This window comes from Zingiber officinale, chromosome 10A, assembly GCF_018446385.1.
Source record: "Zingiber officinale cultivar Zhangliang chromosome 10A, Zo_v1.1, whole genome shotgun sequence".
NCBI classification, from domain to species: Eukaryota; Viridiplantae; Streptophyta; class Magnoliopsida; order Zingiberales; family Zingiberaceae; genus Zingiber; species Zingiber officinale.
Genome location: NC_056004.1, coordinates 47,643,823 through 47,663,895, shown reverse-complemented (window position 1 = coordinate 47,663,895; position 20,073 = coordinate 47,643,823). Strand labels below are relative to the sequence as shown.

General features: G+C 39.0%; 1 protein-coding gene across 1 annotated transcript; it reads right to left on the bottom strand.

Annotated features, from left to right (window-relative positions):
• Positions 1 to 248: 248 nt before the first annotated feature.
• Positions 249 to 1,835, bottom strand: LOC122027224 (homeobox-leucine zipper protein HOX3-like). The gene is made up of 4 exons (XM_042586150.1): positions 1,653 to 1,835; positions 1,346 to 1,551; positions 1,128 to 1,207; positions 249 to 734 (listed from the first exon to the last, which is right to left on the bottom strand). Exons 1-4 carry the CDS (start codon positions 1,717 to 1,719, stop codon positions 425 to 427), a joined length of 663 nt encoding a protein of 220 aa, XP_042442084.1. The 5' UTR covers positions 1,720 to 1,835; the 3' UTR covers positions 249 to 424.
• Between the last annotated feature and the right edge of the window lie 18,238 nt (positions 1,836 to 20,073).

Sequence of the window (20,073 nt, the reverse complement as noted above, 5' to 3'; positions counted from 1 at the left end):
ATCATCTCGCTATTTCTGTACTTAATGGAAACAAAAAGCGTCACGCCTCAATATTATTTTAATTTCTACCCCCCATCATTATTAATTATGAAGCAAGATACACACATCTCTTTGAATAATGAAATAGAATCATGTTGGTACTTGCTCTGGTTCCAAATTATATTTTAGATTTCTTCATTATTTATCATTATAAGCATCTACTTAATTAGTGCAGAGTTATCAGAATATAAAAGTATAACGTTCATGTCTGATATGTAATTTTTTCCTTTTAAATGAAAAGATTTAACCCGATGGAGCCAAATTGTTTGCGTAAATAGAGACGAACACCACATTTTTACAGACATGATCACGCACTGCCTTCGCATCCACATCTCCCACGCAAAATTAAACTCGATCGTCCGTCAAACTGCAGGGTGCCTCGTCTTCAGCAAGCAGCGGGGCGCCGGAACGGCGAGATAGCGGGCGGCGACATCGCTGCCGCCATGGTGGCTGCACTGGCACGCGGCGCGGCGACGGCAGTAGCGGCGGTGGTCACCCGCTCGCAGCGCGGGCACATGGTCAAGGACGACGCCGGCAGCGGCTGGCGTGTGTGCGGGGAGAGCACGGTGGGCGGCGCCACGCGCATCGCCCGCAGCTCCTCCACCTCCCGCTGCAACCGGCGGTTCTCCTCCGTCAGGGACCCGAAGCAGCGCTTCAGGTACTCGCACTCCATCTCCGTCTGCTTCAGCTTCGTCCTGTCCCATATAATCTATAACATTAATTCACCGTCGGAATTATAAAACTTCGAGTTGAAGATTAATCTGTAATCATAACTTCATTTCTACTCATTATATTTTTCATCGACAGGAGTATTGATGTGCATAAATAGTGTACAGTCGAGTCTAATGCACCATAATTTCCGAAGACTATTGCAGCAATTAATTAAGCATTGTATGCTCCTTAAAATGCATCAAGCCATGTTACTGAAAACAGTAGCGGTCCATCTCAATTTCTCCATTTCCAATAAATGTTGTCATTATCTAGCTAACAGTCAAAGCTGAGGGGGAAAAAAATAAAAGCATTGATTAAAATGAAGACAAAATAAACTAAATAAGATGATTTCATCATCATCATTATCATCAACTCACCTGGCCCTGCGGTTCTGAAACCACACCTCCACCTGGCGCGGCCTCAGCTTCAGCTTCAATGCCAACGCTTCCTTCTGCTTCTGCCGTTTCACACATTAATTAAGATATTTGGCTTCCAATTAATTGCAAATTAATTGTGACAAGAAATGCTCATTTATTACAGAGCTTAATGATATGTATCTGCAAACAGCCAGCATTAATTGATTAACTGTGCATACTGGGTTCAGGGTGTGGTGCTGCCGGAAGCTTTCTTCCAGGAGCCTGGACTGGTCCTTGGAGAGGCGGAGCTTCTTGGGACGGGGAGTGCCACCTTCCTCCTCCTCCTCCTCTTCGATGCTGCCCATGGGGTACTCCTCCTCTGCCCCATAAGCTGGCTGGTTCATGTCCAAATCCCTCAGGTTGCCGCCGCCGCTGCCTCCTCCTTCTGTGTTAAAAATCAAAATTTGCACCGAACAGACATATTACGAGATCATAGGGCATGACCCATGCAAAGATAGATAGAGTGCGGTGGGACAAAGAACAAACCAGAGCGGAAACCAGGGACTCCTATGGTGAGCTCTAGCCGAGAAGGGCTCCTCCCCAACTCCCCCATAAGCAAGAAGAGATCGATTACACGAAAAGGGAAGAAGAAGGAGAAGGAGGAGGAGGAAGAAGATAGGCTGAATGACAGAGAGGTCAAAGCGAGCTTTAAGGTGAGATAAATAAGGGGGAGGAAGCGGAAATAAAAGAGGGAAGGAGGAATAATAAATTCGGGAGAGTGGGAGGGGCAGAAGGGGAATAGGAGGGGAGGGTGCGGGCCCCGAGGGAGTGAGGGAGTAATTTGACTTGAGTAGTCACGTCAAAAAGAGAGGGAAGGAGGGAAGTGGATGACCGACACGTGTCAGAGCGGATCCAGGAGACTAGCCGACAGGTCTCCTTTTCTGGGGTTGCCAAGTCGGCTTGTCGGCTTCAAGGTCGTCTGCCGTAATCATTGGATTTAGAGAGATATATAATATATACTGATGGAGAAAACAACTCATTTTTATACTTATTATTATTTGTTCTCTTATTCACTATTCGTTTTTTCATTTTTATTTTTTCTCGCTCAAATTGCTTAACTTCGATTCGTCCTTCACTCAAGACCTATTCGATTCGACATTGTAGCTTAATTAATTACTTTTTGAAAAATGCATGACTAATTCTTTTTGCAGAGTTATTAGCTGACTATTTATTATAATAAATCAGGACTAATTCGGGACAGATAGATTTTTCTTTAAAAAAAAATTCATCTTTCACTCGTTTGACGATTAATTATAAATTAATCTTATAATTTTTTTTCATATAATTTGATAATTTAGAACGGATTATAATGAATATTGTATGTAATTACTTTTGCTATAATTATAAACAGGTTATTTGCTATATAAAAAGAGATTAAATTGGAGAATTAGCAAATAAAAATATAAATTACTATAATTAATCTTTAACGCCATTATTTTTTTTTTAAAAAAAATACATAGGTGAAATTTAGTGAAATATATTTTAACACATCTATTTTTAACTCCGGAGTTAAGCCAATTAAATTTTATCTTTAGGATTTAAGATTAAATTATAATGTTCAAACTAAAAAATTTAAAATTAAAAAAAATTTAGATGTTCACAGGTTATATATTTAGGTGTCTAATAATATTTTTTTTTAACTTCGAGATTAAGTCAATTAGATTTTACCTCTAGGGTTTAATTATTAGATTATATTATTCAAATTAAAAAATTAAAAATTTTAAAAATTTAGGTACTCACGAGATATAATATATATATATATATATATATATATATATATATATAAAATATTTAGAAAATATTGATTTTTAAAAACTAAAAAAAAATTGAGATGCTTGGATTTTCCAAATATATCAAGAGTGTACAAAAAAGTATATATATATATATATATATATATATATATATATATATATATATATATATATATATATATATATATATATATTCTCAGATTTATCTGGATTTAACTCAGGATGTTTGGAATTGATCCAGGTGCTCGTGCGTAAATTGGTACAGGCGTCTAGAATGAATCTAGGCGTTTGTATTCATCTCAGTATTTTTTTTATTTTTTATTTTATTTTGAGGTATATTATATATATTTAGGATTTAAATTTTTAAGATTTAAGAGTTGGGTTATTATGGGTTTGAGCCAATAAAATTTTTTCTCTAGGGTTCAAGATTTCCTCTTGGATTATAATGTTCAAAGTTAAAAATTTAAGATGTTTACAGGATATACTATTTATATTTAGGATTTAAAATTTTATAATTTAAAAGTTGAGTTATAATGGATTTAAATTAATAAAAAAAAATTCTAAGATTCATGCTTTTCTTGTGAATTATAATATTCAAGATAAAAAAAATTTAAAATATTACTAAATATAATATATGTATTTAAAAATATTTGGATATACTCTAGACGTCCCGATTCTATCGACACACGGTCAAACAAGTCTTAAATTCTCCGTGTTGGACTGCAAAAGCAAATCCTTCTCGGTTTGAGCCCTTAATTTGTAGTTCTTTCTTTCTGCTTAACATTTGATGGACAGATGAGTGTCTCCAATAAATGCTGCAACAGATAGACTGGTAGCTACGGTGGATTCCCTTTGCCCCTGCTCGCTTTATTTATTTTCCTTTGCTGCTTAATATATTGTTTATGTTCTGATATTATTTCTTCATTTTTCAGGATTCATCAACAGGCAGCATTAAGACATCATGCTAACGGATAAAATTTGAGAGGTGACTGTATGATGTTAATAGACAGTCCTCAAACAAATTAAATAATACATCCATAGTGAATATATATATATCATTTAAGTATTAATAATGTGAAGAAATATACAAGGAGAGACCCCCTCTCATATGTAAATATGCAAGAGGTACAAATTTAGGTTTCAGATTTACACTGAATCAATTTGACTTGTATGCGAGTACAGCCTATGTACATCGAATGCCAGAATGATAGAGGTAAAATTTGTCCAAGCGAATGAATCAACGGCTTACCACCTGAATCTTTTTTTAATATCTACTCAAGAGTGTAACAGAAACATTAATTTAAAATTAATAACAGGCATTAGACTCATTACTAACGATTCTGTAACGTCTCAACAATAATGTTTGACATTAAACCCATTAATGGTGAATCCATAACATGTTAATAATAATGTTGGACATTAAACTCATTAATAGTGATTCTATAACGTCTCGACAATAATGACTGACATTAAACCCATCATTGATGGTCATAACTCGGTCATTCATTGCAACCATGGATGAGCTCTCCTATAAAAGGAGGTCGTGAGCAAGAGAAAAGGTAAAGAAATGAAAGTGAAAGCAAAAAACAAAAGAATTCTTCTACCTTCGTTCCCAGATTCTTTCCTCTCAGCTGTGGATTTGCTTGGCTAAACTACTCATGATAGTACTTGGGTGCATTCTCAGTTCGCCATAAATAAGAGTGCTTGATTGTGTGCGTGGTTCTGCCATTGTATTTTGAAAAACAGACGACCTGAGAGAACCTCAAAGCACAGCTAAGGTAGGGCAAATCTGTTTCAAGGAAACTACGTTGAACGCATGCCTTGGCATCTCCCTTAGCAAATTCCTTTCCCGACTCGACGACTCCGACTCTCACTTGGCTTCCGACTCTCGACTCAACAACTCTCCTTTCAAACTCGATGATAGGAAGTAACAATCTTCTTGACAACCTAATAGCTCGACCCAACTTTCAAAGCTGGTAACTTGAGATTATCTACTCAGGTCATCTCAATAGATAAATCTAAATTTATTTTGTAAATTCAGTATTTTCTTTTCTAAAAGCTCTAGTAACAGATTGTCCAACAATCTTAAAATAGACCCATTACTATTGAGATATTCACAAAAAGTGTTGAGGTGCAATAGACTCATCATATGAAGGCTCTCTCCACCCTGATTGGAAATGTTTCAATTAATCATGGGGAAAGGCTAGAGAAATTCACTAGATTGAACTTCAAGAGGTGGTAGTAGAAGATGATCTTCTACTTGCCCACACTCAATCTAACTCGGTTTTTGACCGAGGACCCTCCCAAGTATGCTGAGGATGCTGATGTTTAAACCATTAGTGTAGTGGAGATATGAACTCATCCTGAGTTTCTTTGCCAAAACTACATCTATAATTACCTTGTCGACTCGCTATATGCAGTGTATAGCATAAAGAGAATGACTAAGGAACTGTGAGAGTTCTTGGACAAGAAGTATAAGACGGAGGATGCAGGACCAAGAAATTCATTATGGGATGATTCCTGTACTACAAGATGGATGACTCTAAGACGATGATCAGTCAAGTACAAGAGCTTTAGGTGATCATGTTGGACCGGGTAGGCCGGCTGGAGAGGATTAAGTTGCTTGAAACACTTAAAACAATACCTTCTCGATCTTTTAACTCAGGTTAGTAGCAATAGCAAATAAAATTAAATAATAAAAAACTAAAGAAAGAAGCATCAGAATTTACTTGGTTACAACCTAGTTGGTTGTTAATCCAAGTCAAATGAAAGCTCTTAAAAAGTCTCCTTCGGTGAAGGTGGAGAAGCCTCTTACACTCATTAATAGCTCAGACTATTGTTAGGAAATGAATATACAAGTTGTTATCTCTTTCCTAGGTCCAGGGGTCTTTTTATAGCCCATGAAAAAACTTATTCTCAGGCTGAAGGCGCCTTCCATAGGGCTGGAAGGTGCCTCCAGCGAGGCAAAGGATAAAACTTTATTCTTTCCGCAACGACCAGAATTGCTTGGTCGAAAGCGCCTTTCATGGCCATGGAAGGCGCCTTCCATGGCTGGTTGATGTTAGGATCGTTCGTACTCGGCTAGAGAGGGGGGTGTGAATAGCCGACCCCAATCTTTCGCGTTTCTTCCTACGATTAGGTTAGTGTAGCGGAAATACAACGTAGAAAGAAAACAGGAGAAGAAAGACAAACCATATAACGAGGTTCGGAGATGAACTCCAACTCCTCGGCGTGTCCGTAAGGTGGACGAAGCCTACCAATCCGTCGGTGGATGAGTCCCCGGAAACCCGGCTAATAGATACTCCTTGTGGGTGGAGAAACCTCGCCACAATAACTCGCAACAGCAAGATAGAATACAAGGAATACAAGAAGTAAATACAATGAATGTAACAATACAAGCTTGCCTTCTTGTCGTCGACTGAAGTCCTGGAAGCAACAACTTCACGGACGAATGCCAACAAGCAGCTCAGCCGAAAGAAGCTCACGCGGGGCTTCGGAAGTGAGCTCAACAAAGCTCAGTCGAAACTGAAACTTCAGCAGCAGAACAGAAGTTCTAAGGAGGAAAAAGAAAGAGCGTACTGCACAGAAGATGCCCTCGTCTCCTTATACCTACGAAGAAGAAACAGCGAAGAAACTAGCCGTTGCGTCACAACGGCTAGAACCCTGATCGGTCTGTGGACCGATCATGCAACATCCTGATAGGTCTGCAGACCGATCAGGGAAGAAGCCTTCGCTTCTGTTCCGTCCCTGATCGGTCCATGAACCGATCAGGAAACATCCTGATCGATCCACAGACCGATCAGGGAACCTTCTGATCGGTCCGTAGACCGATCAGGCTTCTCTTTTCTGCTAGTTTGCCACTGATCTCCTTCTGATCGGTCTCCAGACCGATCAGATAACCATCAGTAGCATACTGATCGGTTACTGATCGGTCACCAGACCGATCAGATGAGCCATGTATCATTGGATCGGTCTGCAGCCCGATCCAAACTTCTCAGCCCTAAACCTAAGGCTTCCACACCAACATCCGGTCAACCTTGACCTGTTGGTACATCATGCCTAGCATCAGGTCACTACCTTGACCTGCTAGCACTCCCCGCTAAGTGTCCGGTCAATCCCTTTGACCCACTTAGACTTTTCCACACCAGATGTCCGATCATCCCTGATCCATCTGGATTTTCCTCTTCGTGCCAAGTATCCGATGACTCCCTTGACCTACTTGGACTTTCCAACACCAGAAGTCCGATCATCCCTGATCCATCTGGATTTTCCCTTGCCTGGGTTCACTCACCAGGACTTTCACCTAGCTTCACTCACTAGGGTTTTCACACTGCCTAACATCCCAGTTAGGACTTTCTCACTGCCTGGCTTCACTCACCAGGACTTTCCAACTGCCTAACATCCCAGTTAGGACTTTCCCACTGTCTGGCTTCACTTACCAGGACTTTCCAACTGCCTAACATCCCAGTTAGGACTTTCTCATGCCAAGCTTCCTGCTTGGACTTCTCCGTGCCAAGTCTCCATACTTGGACTTCTCTAGTGCACTCGTGCCAAGCTCTCTGCTTGGAATTTTCCCGAATCAGGTCAACCAGGTCAACCTTGACCTACGGTTGCACCAACAATTTCCCAAACATCTATTCTTGTCAAACATCAAGAATAGAACTCTCTTCCCGACAAACATCAACATACAACTCAACTAGGTCAATCTTGACCTAAGGTTGCATCAACAATCTTCCCAAGTCAAACATCAAAATACAACTCGAGTCAAGTCAACTCGAGTCGGGTCAACCAGGACAACCTTGACCTAAGGTTGCACCAACAATCTCCCCCTTTTTGATGTTTGACAAAACCCATAATCAAGTTAGGTTAACCCGATAACCTAACTATGGTTTTCCAACCATCTTCCAATGTCCAATGTTCTTTCCTTGAACATTCTCTGGACATTCTCCCCTTAGGTTAACCCGATAACCTAACTTGGGTTCTCCAATAATTCTCCCCCTTTTTGACACACATCAAAAAGAATAAGGAGGGTATCAAGGTCAAGAGTTTCTTCCTAATGAAAGTCCCATACTTTTCATTGAAACTCTTAATTTCCCCCTTGATACTAAACTCAACAATCAACTTAGTGATAATCTCATATCACTAATCCTCAAAAGTCTTAAGGAGTAAAAACTCCCCCTAAAAGTCAACTCCCCCTTGACAATTAGGTAAAACTCCCCCTAAAGGTCAACTTCCCCTTGACCATTGTACCAACAATATCTTTGTGAGTTCCAAACCTTTAGAAATCCAAAAACACCATTTCCATAACTGAAATTTCAGACAACAGCTGAAAAATCAGAAATTCGGCACGCCCTGATCGGTCCCCAGACCGATCAGCCCTTCACCAGATCACATTCGTGCTACTGGAACTCACTGGATCGGTCTGCAGACCGATCCACAATACTCTGGATCGGTCTGCAGACCGATCCAGCCACTGAAATCAGAACTTCTGATTTCCCCTTCCGGAAAATCAGAAACTCCTAATAAATTCAAGAAAATTCCAAAAATTACGAAACTTTGAGGATACATTCCTCATATCATACACTATCATGGAAAAATAGTTTTCTATGAAAATAACTTCCATTTTTCAATCTTGATACAAAGTTCAAAAATTTTGAAATAATTCAAGTTTAACTAAACTTTGTATCACAATGTTCAATGATGAATGCAATCACTAGGAAAGCTTCATCAAGATTTTTCAAAACAATTTTGAAATGATTTTAAACCCTTTAATTTAGGATCATAATCTTAAGACTATATGTACATGACTTGTACACAAGTTTTCCCTATGATCCTCCATTTCTTGAATTAGGCTCATCTAGGTACAAGAACTATGCACCTTGATCCTAACTCATGATCCTAATATCTCACACACATCTAAAGTGTATCAAACACATCCATGTCAATTTTGATGTGAGATATGAGTTTAGGTATCTTAGACTAAGGTCTCATGCATTTTCTAAACACAAATTTGATCTCAATATCAAAATGTGTTTTTCATCCTTAAATCAATTCAATTGATTACTAATGCAAGAGATGATGACATGGCATAAAATGGTATCATAAATGAAAATATGTGCCAATGTCATGATGTCATGGCATAAAGTTTGAAACTTAAATAAACATGACATAAAAACTAGCCTAAGCATTATCATGACATTTCAAATGATAATAAAACTAAACATGATGTCATGACATGTGAGGGCAAACAATCATGGCAAGATTTAGCATAAATAAATATACCTAGATTACCTATCTAAGTATCCTTAACCACTTGGCTAACTTCAAATTTAATCCTAGATTGCCCCAAAATGCCAAAATCCTAATTTTGACACTTCTTGAACTCTAGATTAATTCATGCCACTTAAAGATCAAATTTATCCTCAAAACTTGGCATATTTTATTTTTCCTCGAGAGTTCTCTAGATTTTCCTAAATTGTGTCAATTGAGATTAAAAATGAAATTTCTAATCTTTAGGCACATTTAACTCTTCAAAGGAGTAAATGATAATTCCATTTCATTTTCAAAAGTTCTCAAAACCTTGAAAATGCTCCTTGAGTGTCAATTTCCTCAAAGTTGGGTTAACTACCCTTCTAATCGGAGTTGACACTCTCTAACCCATCTATGGGGTAGAGAAGATGCTCCTAGGAACCCAATACCTATTTGAGCTCATTGGGTTCACTAAATATTCACTAGGGATAACTTCCCTAGCAACCCTCCTAATGACCCTCTTAGGCTTTGAAGCCTTGGTCATTTGGGACTCATCAAGATCAACTCTAGGGTGACTCCTTGTGACCTTGGTGGTGGTCTTCCTAGCCCTAGGTTTTGTTCCATAATCGAATGGAACATTGTGGTAAGTGGGCTTGACCACTTGGGACTTAGATTTGTGACCCAAACCTTTCTTGTCCTGGGACTTTTGACCCTTAGGCCCTAGAGTTGACTTCTCTAAATTTTTAAGGGCCTTTTCTAGGGTATCAAGCCTTGACCTCAAGACTTGATTCTCCTTTTCTATTACCTCAAGTTTTGATTTGTCATTCTTTCTTGAGGTGTTCCTAGGCATGTGTCTAGTTGATTTAGGGTTTCTACCTAGGTTTTCCTTAACCTTAGAAGTGTTAATCCTAGGGTTAGCATTCCTAGTAGTATCCCTATCTAGGTTGACATGTTTAGCACCTAAGCACATGTATTGATTTCTAGTGTTAACATGCTTATCATTATTGACTAATGCAATAAAATTACTAGCATGTATCCTACTAGAATTGCACGAATGAGCCTTAAAAGATACCTTAGGGTTTGCCTTAGCTCCCCCTATTGATGTGCATCCCTTGTCCTTGTGAGGTTTCCTCCCCTTCGGACATTGGCTCCTATAGTGTCCCCGTTGCTTGCATTGAAAGCACACCACGTGCTTCTTGCCTTTGCGTGTTGGGACGCCGGCTTCCTTGACCTTTGGTGCCGGTGGAGTCTTTCTAACCCTCTTTGGACACTTGCTCTTGTAGTGCCCAAATTCCCTACACTCGAAGCACATTATGTGTAATTTGCTAGAAATTAAAATGCTTGAGTTACCTAGGGTTGAGGATGGATGAACGCTCTCATCTTCATCCCTTCCGGAGGTAGAAGCTTCTTCTTCTTGCTCGGACCTTGAAGAGGAACTCTCCTCCTCTTCTTCTTTAGATGTTGAGTGGCCCTCAACTTCTAAATCTTCTCCTCCATGATGTGAGCTACTTGGCTCACTTAGCTCCTCTTCATGGCTTGAATTTGAGCTTCCCTCATGGAACTTGGCCAAGTTATCCCATAATTCCTTGGCATTGTTGTAACCTATCTTACACAAGATGTTAGTAGGCAATGAAAATTCAATTATTCTCGTTACCTCTTCGTTGATTTCGGATTTGTGAATTTGTTCTCTTGTCCACTCCTTCTTCTCAAGTGGTTTTCCTTCCTTATCCACCGGAGAAGTAAAACCTTCTTGTACACAAAACCAATTCATTATGTTATTCATAAGAAAGTACTTCATCCTTACCTTCCAATACGCGAAGTCGCCGCATTCGTAGAAGGGTTGAATGGTGATGTCTTCTCCATAGAGATCCATTCTCTAGCTTTGCTCCCACGGGTGTTGATCCGTCGAAGAGTGGCCTCGCTCTGATACCACTTGTTAGGATCGTTCGTACTCGGCTAGAGAGGGGGGTGTGAATAGCCGACCCCAATCTTTCGCGTTTCTTCCTACGATTAGGTTAGTGCAGCGGAAATACAACGTAGAAAGAAAACAGGAGAAGAAAGACAAACCATATAACGAGGATCGGAGATGAACTCCTACTCCTCGGCGTGTCCGTAAGGTGGACGAAGCCTACCAATCCGTCGGTGGATGAGTCCCCGGAAACCCGGCTAATAGATACTCCTTGTGGGTGGAGAAACCTCACCATAATAACTCGCAACAGCAAGATAGAATACAAGGAATACAAGAAGTAAATACAATGAATGTAACAATACAAGCTTGCCTTCTTGTCGTCGACTGAAGTCCTGGAAGCAACAACTTCACGGACGAATGCCAACAAGCAGCTCAGCCGAAAGAAGCTCACGCGGGGCTTCGGAAGTGAGCTCAACAAAGCTCAAAACCTCAAAGTAGAACAGAAGTTCTAAGGAGGAAAAGAAAGAGCCTTTGCAGAAGATGCCCTCGTCTCCTTATACCTGCGAAGAAGAAACAGCGAAGAAACTGGCCGTTGCGTCGCAACGGCTAGAACCTGATCGGTGTGCGACCGATCAGTATCTGATCGGTCTGCAGACTGATCAGGGAAGAAGCCTTCGCTTCTGTTCCGTCCCTGATCGGTCCACAGACCGATCAGGGAACCTTCTGATCGGTCCGTAGACCGATCAGGCTTCTCTTCTCTGCTAGTTTGCCACTGATCTCCTTCTGATCGGTCTCCAGACCGATCAGATAACCATCAATAGCATACTGATCGGTCACCAGACCGATCAGATGAGCCATGTATCATTGGATCGGTCTGCAGCCCGATCCAAACTTCTCAGCCCTAAACCTAAGGCTTCCACACCAACATCCGGTCAACCTTGACCTGTTGGTACATCATGCCTAGCATCCGGTCACTCCCTTGACCTGCTAGCACTCCCCGCTAAGTGTCCGGTCAATCCCTTTGACCCACTTAGACTTTTCCACACCAGATGTCCGATCATCCCTGATCCATCTGGATTTTCCTCTTCGTGCCAAGTATCCGATCACTCCCTTGACCTACTTGGACTTTCCAACACCAGAAGTCCGATCATCCCTGATCCATCTGGATTTTCCCTTGCCTGGGTTCACTCACCAGGACTTTCACCTAGCTTCACTCACTAGGGTTTTCACACTGCCTAACATCCCAGTTAGGACTTTCTCACTGCCTGGCTTCACTCACGAGGACTTTCCAACTGCCTAACATCCCAGTTAGGACTTTCCCACTGCCTGGCTTCACTTACCAGGACTTTCCAACTGCCTAACATCCCAGTTAGGACTTTCTCTGCCAAGCTTCCTGCTTGGACTTCTCCGTGCCAAGTCTCCATACTTGGACTTCTCCAGTGCACTCGTGCCAAGATCCCTGCTTGGACTTTTCCCGAATCAGGTCAACCAGGTCAACCTTGACCTACGGTTGCACCAACAATTTCCCAAACATCTATTCTTGTCAAACATCAAGAATAGAACTCTCTTCCCGACAAACATCAACATACAACTCAACTAGGTCAATCTTGACCTAAGGTTGCATCAACAATCTTCCCAAGTCAAACATCAAAATACAACTCGAGTCAAGTCAACTCGAGTCGGGTCAACCAGGTCAACCTTGACCTAAGGTTGCACCAACAGTTGAAGGCGCCTTCTACCTGAAGGTCGCGGAGGCACCTTCAACTCCTGTTGAAGGCATCTCTAGTAGCTCCATAACTGCACTCTAGCTCTTCCGTTGCTCCGATCACTTGGGTGATTTCGGCCAACCGAAATAAGGCTCATCCAAATCTAATTTTGACCTTTTCCTCGAACAGGCTTCCGCTCCGGCTTCTCGTCCCTCAAACGTCACGCACGTCATTCTTGTCCACCGGTGTACTCTTCCGCGGCACATCGTCCCTTGGACGCACCGAGCCCATCGACTCTCTCCCGTGTCATCCTTCTCGCTAGTCGCGTCTTCCGCTCGACTTCCTGTGCTCCTAAGCTCCTATACACTCAGACACAAGATCATAACATAACAAGACCTAATTTAACTTGGTTGATTATACCAAAACCAATCTTGGGGTTTCAACAATCTCCCCTTTTTTGATGTGAGTAACCCAAGTTAAGTTAGGATAAATCAACCATAAAATAAAGATAATAAAATTGTAATACCAAGATAATAAAATTGCAATTATACAATAAAGTGCAAAAAGATTTTCAAATTTAATTTTAATTTAAAATTTAACTACTACCTCCCCCTAGACTTAATCTTCTCTTCTCCCCCTTTGATCACATAAAAATTAGGGTACCAAAAAAAATCTAAGGGTAACTTTTTCAGAAAAAATTTAGATTTTCCAAGAAATTAAAAACATATCAAGTTTTTGACAAAATTTTGAAAATAAAAAAAATTCAACGTCAATATTTTTAGAAACTCTAAGGTTTTTTTTAAAAAAAAATCTAAGTTATGAAATTGACAAAGATTGAAAGTATTAATTTAATTATTTGTTTCATATTTATCAGTTTGTCAATTAAATATTTAATTCAATAATTGACTTCTAGACTGTGGCAAAGCACTATGCCTTCTTGGTTACTGGATCATCAACCACTTCTAGACAAAGCCTCTTAAATAATTGAAATATTTAATCTTCTATCTGAAAGCCTTAAGTCCAATTTTACTTTTAATTTATACAAGTTTTTAGAACCCAATATAGGTTCCTTCCAACTGGATTAATTAGAATTTTTTTTGGTATATATTTCTGAGAAATTTTTCTAACTTATCCTTTATGGTAATAAAAATACCAATTTAGACCATTAAATTTTCTACTACTTATATTATATGAGCATGCATGAATTTTTAAGTTCTTTCTTTTTTTTTTTTGTAAAATATCATTTTTCAATTTTATTTTGTCAAATTCTTCTAACATACAAGATTTGGCTAAAATTATTTTTAAATCTTTGTTTTCTTTTTCAAGTTTGTAATAATCTTTAGTTAATAATTTCACAAATTTAAACAACTTGTCAGGTGGGAGAGATCGTACCTGACTTACCTTGTTGATCCCGTCATCTATAGTTCCCCCTGAACCGCTGCTTTCTTCTGATGTAGCTCCCCCTTCATCGATGCTCATTTTGGATGAGTTTTCTTCCTGTTTGTCTTCTTGATAACTTGCCATCAACGCAAGTCCAAAAAAGGCTTCGACCTCTGATTCAGACGGCGTTTCATCCCAAGTCCCTTTAAGGATCTTGTGTTTGTTCATTTAGACGGGCTTCTTGTTCTTGCCTTTGTCCTTCTCGTTGATCCTTAACTTAGGGCAGTTGTCTTTAACGTGCTCTTTTTTATTGTAGTGGTAGCATCTGATTGTCCTTTTCTTTTTACCCTATAGATGGTTAGAATTTCTAGATTTAATCAATTTCTTGAATTGTCTTACCATCATTACTATTTCATTGTCGTCGAGAGAGGACTTTGAATCTTGTTCGTCCATCTTTGCCTTAAGGGCAATGTCGTGCTTCGACTCCTTCTTTGTATCTGTATATCTCTATTCATGGACTTCAAAAGTTGAAAATAACTCTTCTAAGGTAACAGATTCTAAATCCTTAGAGATATAGTAGACATCTACTAATGATGCCCATTTCGTATTTCTAGGGAATGCATTAAGAGTGTACCTTAGTGAATCTCGGTTGCTTACCTTTTCTCTGAGATTTGAAAGTCCAGTGATGAGCTCCTTAATCCTCGAGTGAAGGTGTGCAATGGTCTCATCTTCTTCAAATCGAAGGTTGGTGAGCTGGTTGCGAAGTAGGTCCCGTCTCGCAAGTTTCGCTTCTGAGGTTCCTTCATGTAGCTCCAGGAATTTCTTCTAGAGTTCTTTTGCGGACTCGTAGGCTCCGATCCGGTTGACTTCTTGTGATGGTAAAACGCTCAGCAGATGAAACTTTGCTTTGCCATTTGCCACGAAGTCGACTTGTTCCTTCTTTGTCCATTGAAACCTTTCCTTGCCCTTGGGTGCTTTAAAATCAAATTCCATTATTAATAATAAATCAAAGTCTGTTTTGAAAAATACCTTCATTTTCTTTTTCCAACTCACGAACTCCCCCTCGAACTTTGGTGGGTAGATGCTTGGTTCGGCCATCTCATGTGCTTCGTTCAGCGGTTAGTCTTTCTAAAGCGAACCTCGCTCTGATACTACTTGTTGGACCGGATAGGCCGGCTGGAGAGGGTTAAGTTGCCTGAAACACTTAAAACAATACCTTCTCGATCTTTCAACTCAAGTTAGCAACAATAGCAAATAAAATTGAACAATAATAAACTAAAGAAAGAGGCACCAGAATTTACTTGGTTACAACCTAGCTGGTTGTTAATCTAAGCCAAATGAAAGCTCTTAAAAAGTCTCTTTCGGTGATGGCGGAGAAGCCTCTTACACTCGTTAATAGCTCAGACTATTGCTAGGAAATGAATATACAAGTTGTTATATCTTTTCTAGGTCCAGGGGTCTTTTTATAGCCCTTGGAAAAACTTATCCTCAGGCTGAAGGCGCCTTCCATAGGGCTGAAAGGTACCTCCAGTGAGGCAAAGGATAAAACTTTATCCTTTTCCGCAACGGCCAGAATTGTCTGGTGGAAGGCGCCTTCCATGGCTAGTTGAAGGCGCCTTTAACCATTGAAGGCGCCTTCTGCCTAAAGGTCGCGGAGGCGCCTTCAACTCTTGTTGAAGGTGCCTCTAGCAGCTCCATAATTCCACTCTAGCTCTTCCGCTGATCCGATCGTCTCGGTGATTTCAGCCAACCGAAATAAGGCTCACCCGAACTCAATTTCAGCCTTCTCCTCAAGTAGGCTTTGGTTCTGGCTTCTCGTCCCTCGAACGTCATGCATGTTCTTCTCGTCCATCGGTGTACTCTTTCGCGGCGCCTCATCCCTCGAATGCACTGAGCCCGTCATCTCTCTCCCGTACCGTCCTTCTGACTAGTCGCATCTTCCACTCGACTTCCTGTACTCCTAAGCTCCTGCACACTTAGACAAAGGGATCAGAACATAACATGACCTAATCTAACTTGGTTGATCACATCAAAATAAACCTTGGGGTTCCAACAAATCCTATACAAGATCCACTCGGAAGGTATGATTCTAAGTGAAACCTTCCAGATGACTACTATCATTGAAAAGTTGCCTCCCTACTGGAATGACTTCAAGAATTACTTGAAGCACAAGCGAAAGGAGATGAATGTGGAAGAACTCATTGTTAAACTTCCAATTGAAAAAAAACAACAAAAGTTCATAGAGAAAACTATTCTCTCAGGCTATAGTGAAAGCCAACGTTGTCGACCATGGTCAAAACTCGAAACAAAAGAATCCCAAAACTTTCAAGGTGGGACCCAGAGGTGGCATAAGTAAGAAATTCTCTATGAAGTACTTCAACTATGACCGAGCCAGTCATAAATCTTTGGAGTGCAAAAATCTGAAGAAGAAGTAGGAGGCCAACCTAAACGAGGGACTAGAAATGAACGACGTCTGCATCGTGGTCTCTGAACTAAACCTAGTGGATTCAAACCCATGATAATGGTGGATTGATACTAGAGCTACCAGACATATTTGTTGTAATAAGGAGCTACTCCATAACTTTAAAGAAATCAAAGATGGAGAGAAACTGTTCATAGGGAACTCAGCAACTCGGACATCATGGGCCAAGAAAAAGTGGTGCTGAAGCTGACCTCGGGCAAGGAGTTAACTCTCAACAAAGTGTTGTATGTTCTGAAGATTCAGAAGAATCTAATGTCTAGATCATTGTCAATCAAGTATGACTTTCGTATTATTTTTGAGTCCGATAGAGTTGTTCTATCCAAAAATAGAGTATTTTTAGGAAAATGTTATGTAACCGATGGGTTGATTAAGCTTAGTGTAATGATAATTATGCCTAAGGTTAATAAAACTACAAACTCTTTCGTTTATATACTTGAGTATTCGTGTTTGTGGCATGGTAGACTAGGATATGTTAATTAGGATGTGTTCCATAGATTAATTAACATACAAATCATACTAATATTCCACCTTGACCTAACAACACAAGTGTAAAATTTATTTTGAAGAGAAAATGACAAGGTCATCATTTCAATATGTTAAAAGGAGCAGTGAACTACTCAACTTATTTCACACCGACGTGTGTGATCTCAGAGATAAATCGACATGTGGTGGGAATAAATACTTCATCATTTTTATAGATGATAACATAAAATACTGTTATGTATATTTTCTTAAAAGTAAGGATGAACCTATAGAAAAATTTATTGTCTATTATAAGAATGAGATTGAAAACTAACTTAATAAAAAGATTAAGGCATGGTTTGAAGTGACCGAGGTGGTGAATATGTTTCACTGTTCGCTGAGTTGTGTGCTAAACATGAGATTAGATACACTCTAAAGGAGATGATGAATATTTTTCTACTGAACTCTGGACTGTCGCGTTCATGTGGGAGAAGGTGCCTCAAAAGAAAATATATAAGAGCTCTTATGAATTATGGAATGGGAGACAACCGTCTTACAAATATTTATGAATGTGTTGGTGTCTCGCTAAAGTTTTAGTGCCTAATCCGAAAATGATTAAGATAGGACTAAAAAATGTTGATTACATATTTATTGGTTATGCACATAACAGTAGTACATATTAGATTTATGTATATGAGTCTCAAATCCTAGATATATACAAGAACTCGATAATAAAATCGAGAAATACCTCATTCTTCGAGTATATATTTTCATATAAGACCCGAGAGGAAGCTAAATGCTCAAAATGAGAATATAAAACACAAGAAGAAGAAGATTATGATGAGCCAATTGAGGTTGAGCTCAAACGAAGTAAAATAGCTCAGGTGGAAAAATCCTATGGAATAAATTTTATCACTTTCATGTTGGAAAGTGAGTCTCACAGTTACTCAGAAACAGTAAGCTCTTCTGATGGACCTTACTAGAAAGAGATAATTGCATCTTAGATAGACTCTATCTTATAAAATCACACCTAAGAACTTGTGGATAAGGGAAATCAATCACTTGGTTGCAAGTGAATCTTTAAGAAGAAAATAAAATCAATTGACACAATTGATAAGTACAAGGCCAGATTAGTAATTAAAGGATACCGACAATTAGAGACCTTGATTATTTTTATATGTATTCTCCGATGTTGAGAATAACTTTCATTAGAGTATTGTTAGCTATTGCTTCTCTATGAAATCTGAAAATACATCAGACAAATGTAAAGACAGTCTTTCAAAATGAAGATTTAGAAAAGAAAATCTACATGGAACAATGTGAAGAATTTTTTTTGTCAAGATAGAAAAATAAGCTTTGTAGATTGATGAAGATATTATATGGCTTGAAGCAAGCATTAAAGTAGTGACATGAGAAATTTAGCAATGCTATGAAGGAATATGGATTCAAAATCAATAAATGTGATAAATATATCTACATGGAAGTCACAGAGAATGACTTTGTCATCTTGTCCATATATATAGGTGATATACTTATCATTGGGAGTAATAATAAGACAATCAAATCCACTAAAGATATATTAAACTCAAGATTTGACATGAAAGATATGAGTCTAACTAATATGATTCTAGGAATCAAAAATTTTAAAATAATAAAAGGACTTGTTATTAGTCAGTCACATTATGTGGACAAGATTCTTGATAAATTTACCAAGGGTATCTACATGGGTACAAATATCGATAGATACAAGTCAACGTCTATCGAAGAATTGAGGAGAAAGTATCTCTCAGATAGAGTACTCTTGAGTGATTGGAAGTTTGATGTACCTGATGAATTGTACATAATTAAACTTAGCCTATGTTATAACTAAACTAAATAGATACACGAGTAATCCCGATGTTGAAACACCGCTCTTGAAAATAGAATAAATAAATGAATAAATAAATATCTCTCTTACTCTTCTCCCAATTATTTAGAATAACAATATAACAAAAGAAACTATTGACTAGTTATTAAATAATTAACTAACACATAAAAATATTAATAGTTGTAGTCTAATTAGTTATGATATTAGGTTCTAATTTAGGAGACTTAGGTTTAAGTCCTAGTAACAACAAATTTCTTTTAGTATCTATACATCTATAAAAAAAACCTTGATTCCAACCTCAACAAGAGGAGCAGTTTTCAACCATCCCAAGAACTAGGTTCAAAGGGACAATCAACTGCATCAATAAAGTTGCTCACTGTGGGGGGAACGAGCCAATAGATCAGTAAAGGATGGAGATTAAACACATGACTTTTAATGATCCAGTAGAGTAGTGTGGAATACTCTTGAAAGATCACTTATGTGAGAAAGAAGTGGGGTCGTTTAGGCACAATTCTTAGAGGTTCTCAAAGAACTTAGCATGTTCATGACCAAGAATGAACACACTCATGAGAATTGAATTGTATCAGGGAGAGTCCTGAGTGATATGTGTTAATGCTTACATAGACGGAAGAATAGTTCAAGAACATCGTCTCTACTGTGAGTCAGTAAGCAAACATATTATCATAAGGGAAGATTCAAAGGGTACAACTTACCTATCCTATACTAGATTCGATGGTTGAATGTTATCACATACCCTATTTCCATTCATATGGGAAATTGTTAGAAATGTGAATGAAAAAAGAGGTGGAAAGGAAGAAGGAGAATCTTTTGTATATATGTTTAGTTCCAAATTGGAAGGTTCAAGGCACTATGATTGGTTTATATTGTTGTATATGCATTGATAATGCGAATAAATTAATGCATGGGAAAAGACTCTTTCTCACACGTGGGTGCAAGGGGGTGCAAAACTAGGGCTCAAATTTGTACCGAACCAAGTTGACTTGTGTGTGAGCACGACCTGCACGCATCGAATGTCGGATCGTTCAAGACAAAAATTATCCAAGTGAATGAACCAACGTTTTGCCACCTGAGTCCCTTTTT

What these genes read in the sequence shown, in the direction of transcription:
- LOC122027224 (XM_042586150.1), bottom strand. Translation starts at nt 1,719, where the DNA reads ATGGGGGAGTTGGGGAGGAGCCCTTCTCGGCTAGAGCTCACCATAGGA. An exon ending in AGCACCACACCCTGAACCCA is followed by an intron (nt 1,208 to 1,345) that starts GTATGCACAGTT and finishes GTGAAACGGCAG; the next exon opens with AAGCAGAAGGAAGCGTTGGC. An exon ending in TTTCAGAACCGCAGGGCCAG is followed by an intron (nt 735 to 1,127) that starts GTGAGTTGATGA and finishes TATATGGGACAG; the next exon opens with GACGAAGCTGAAGCAGACGG.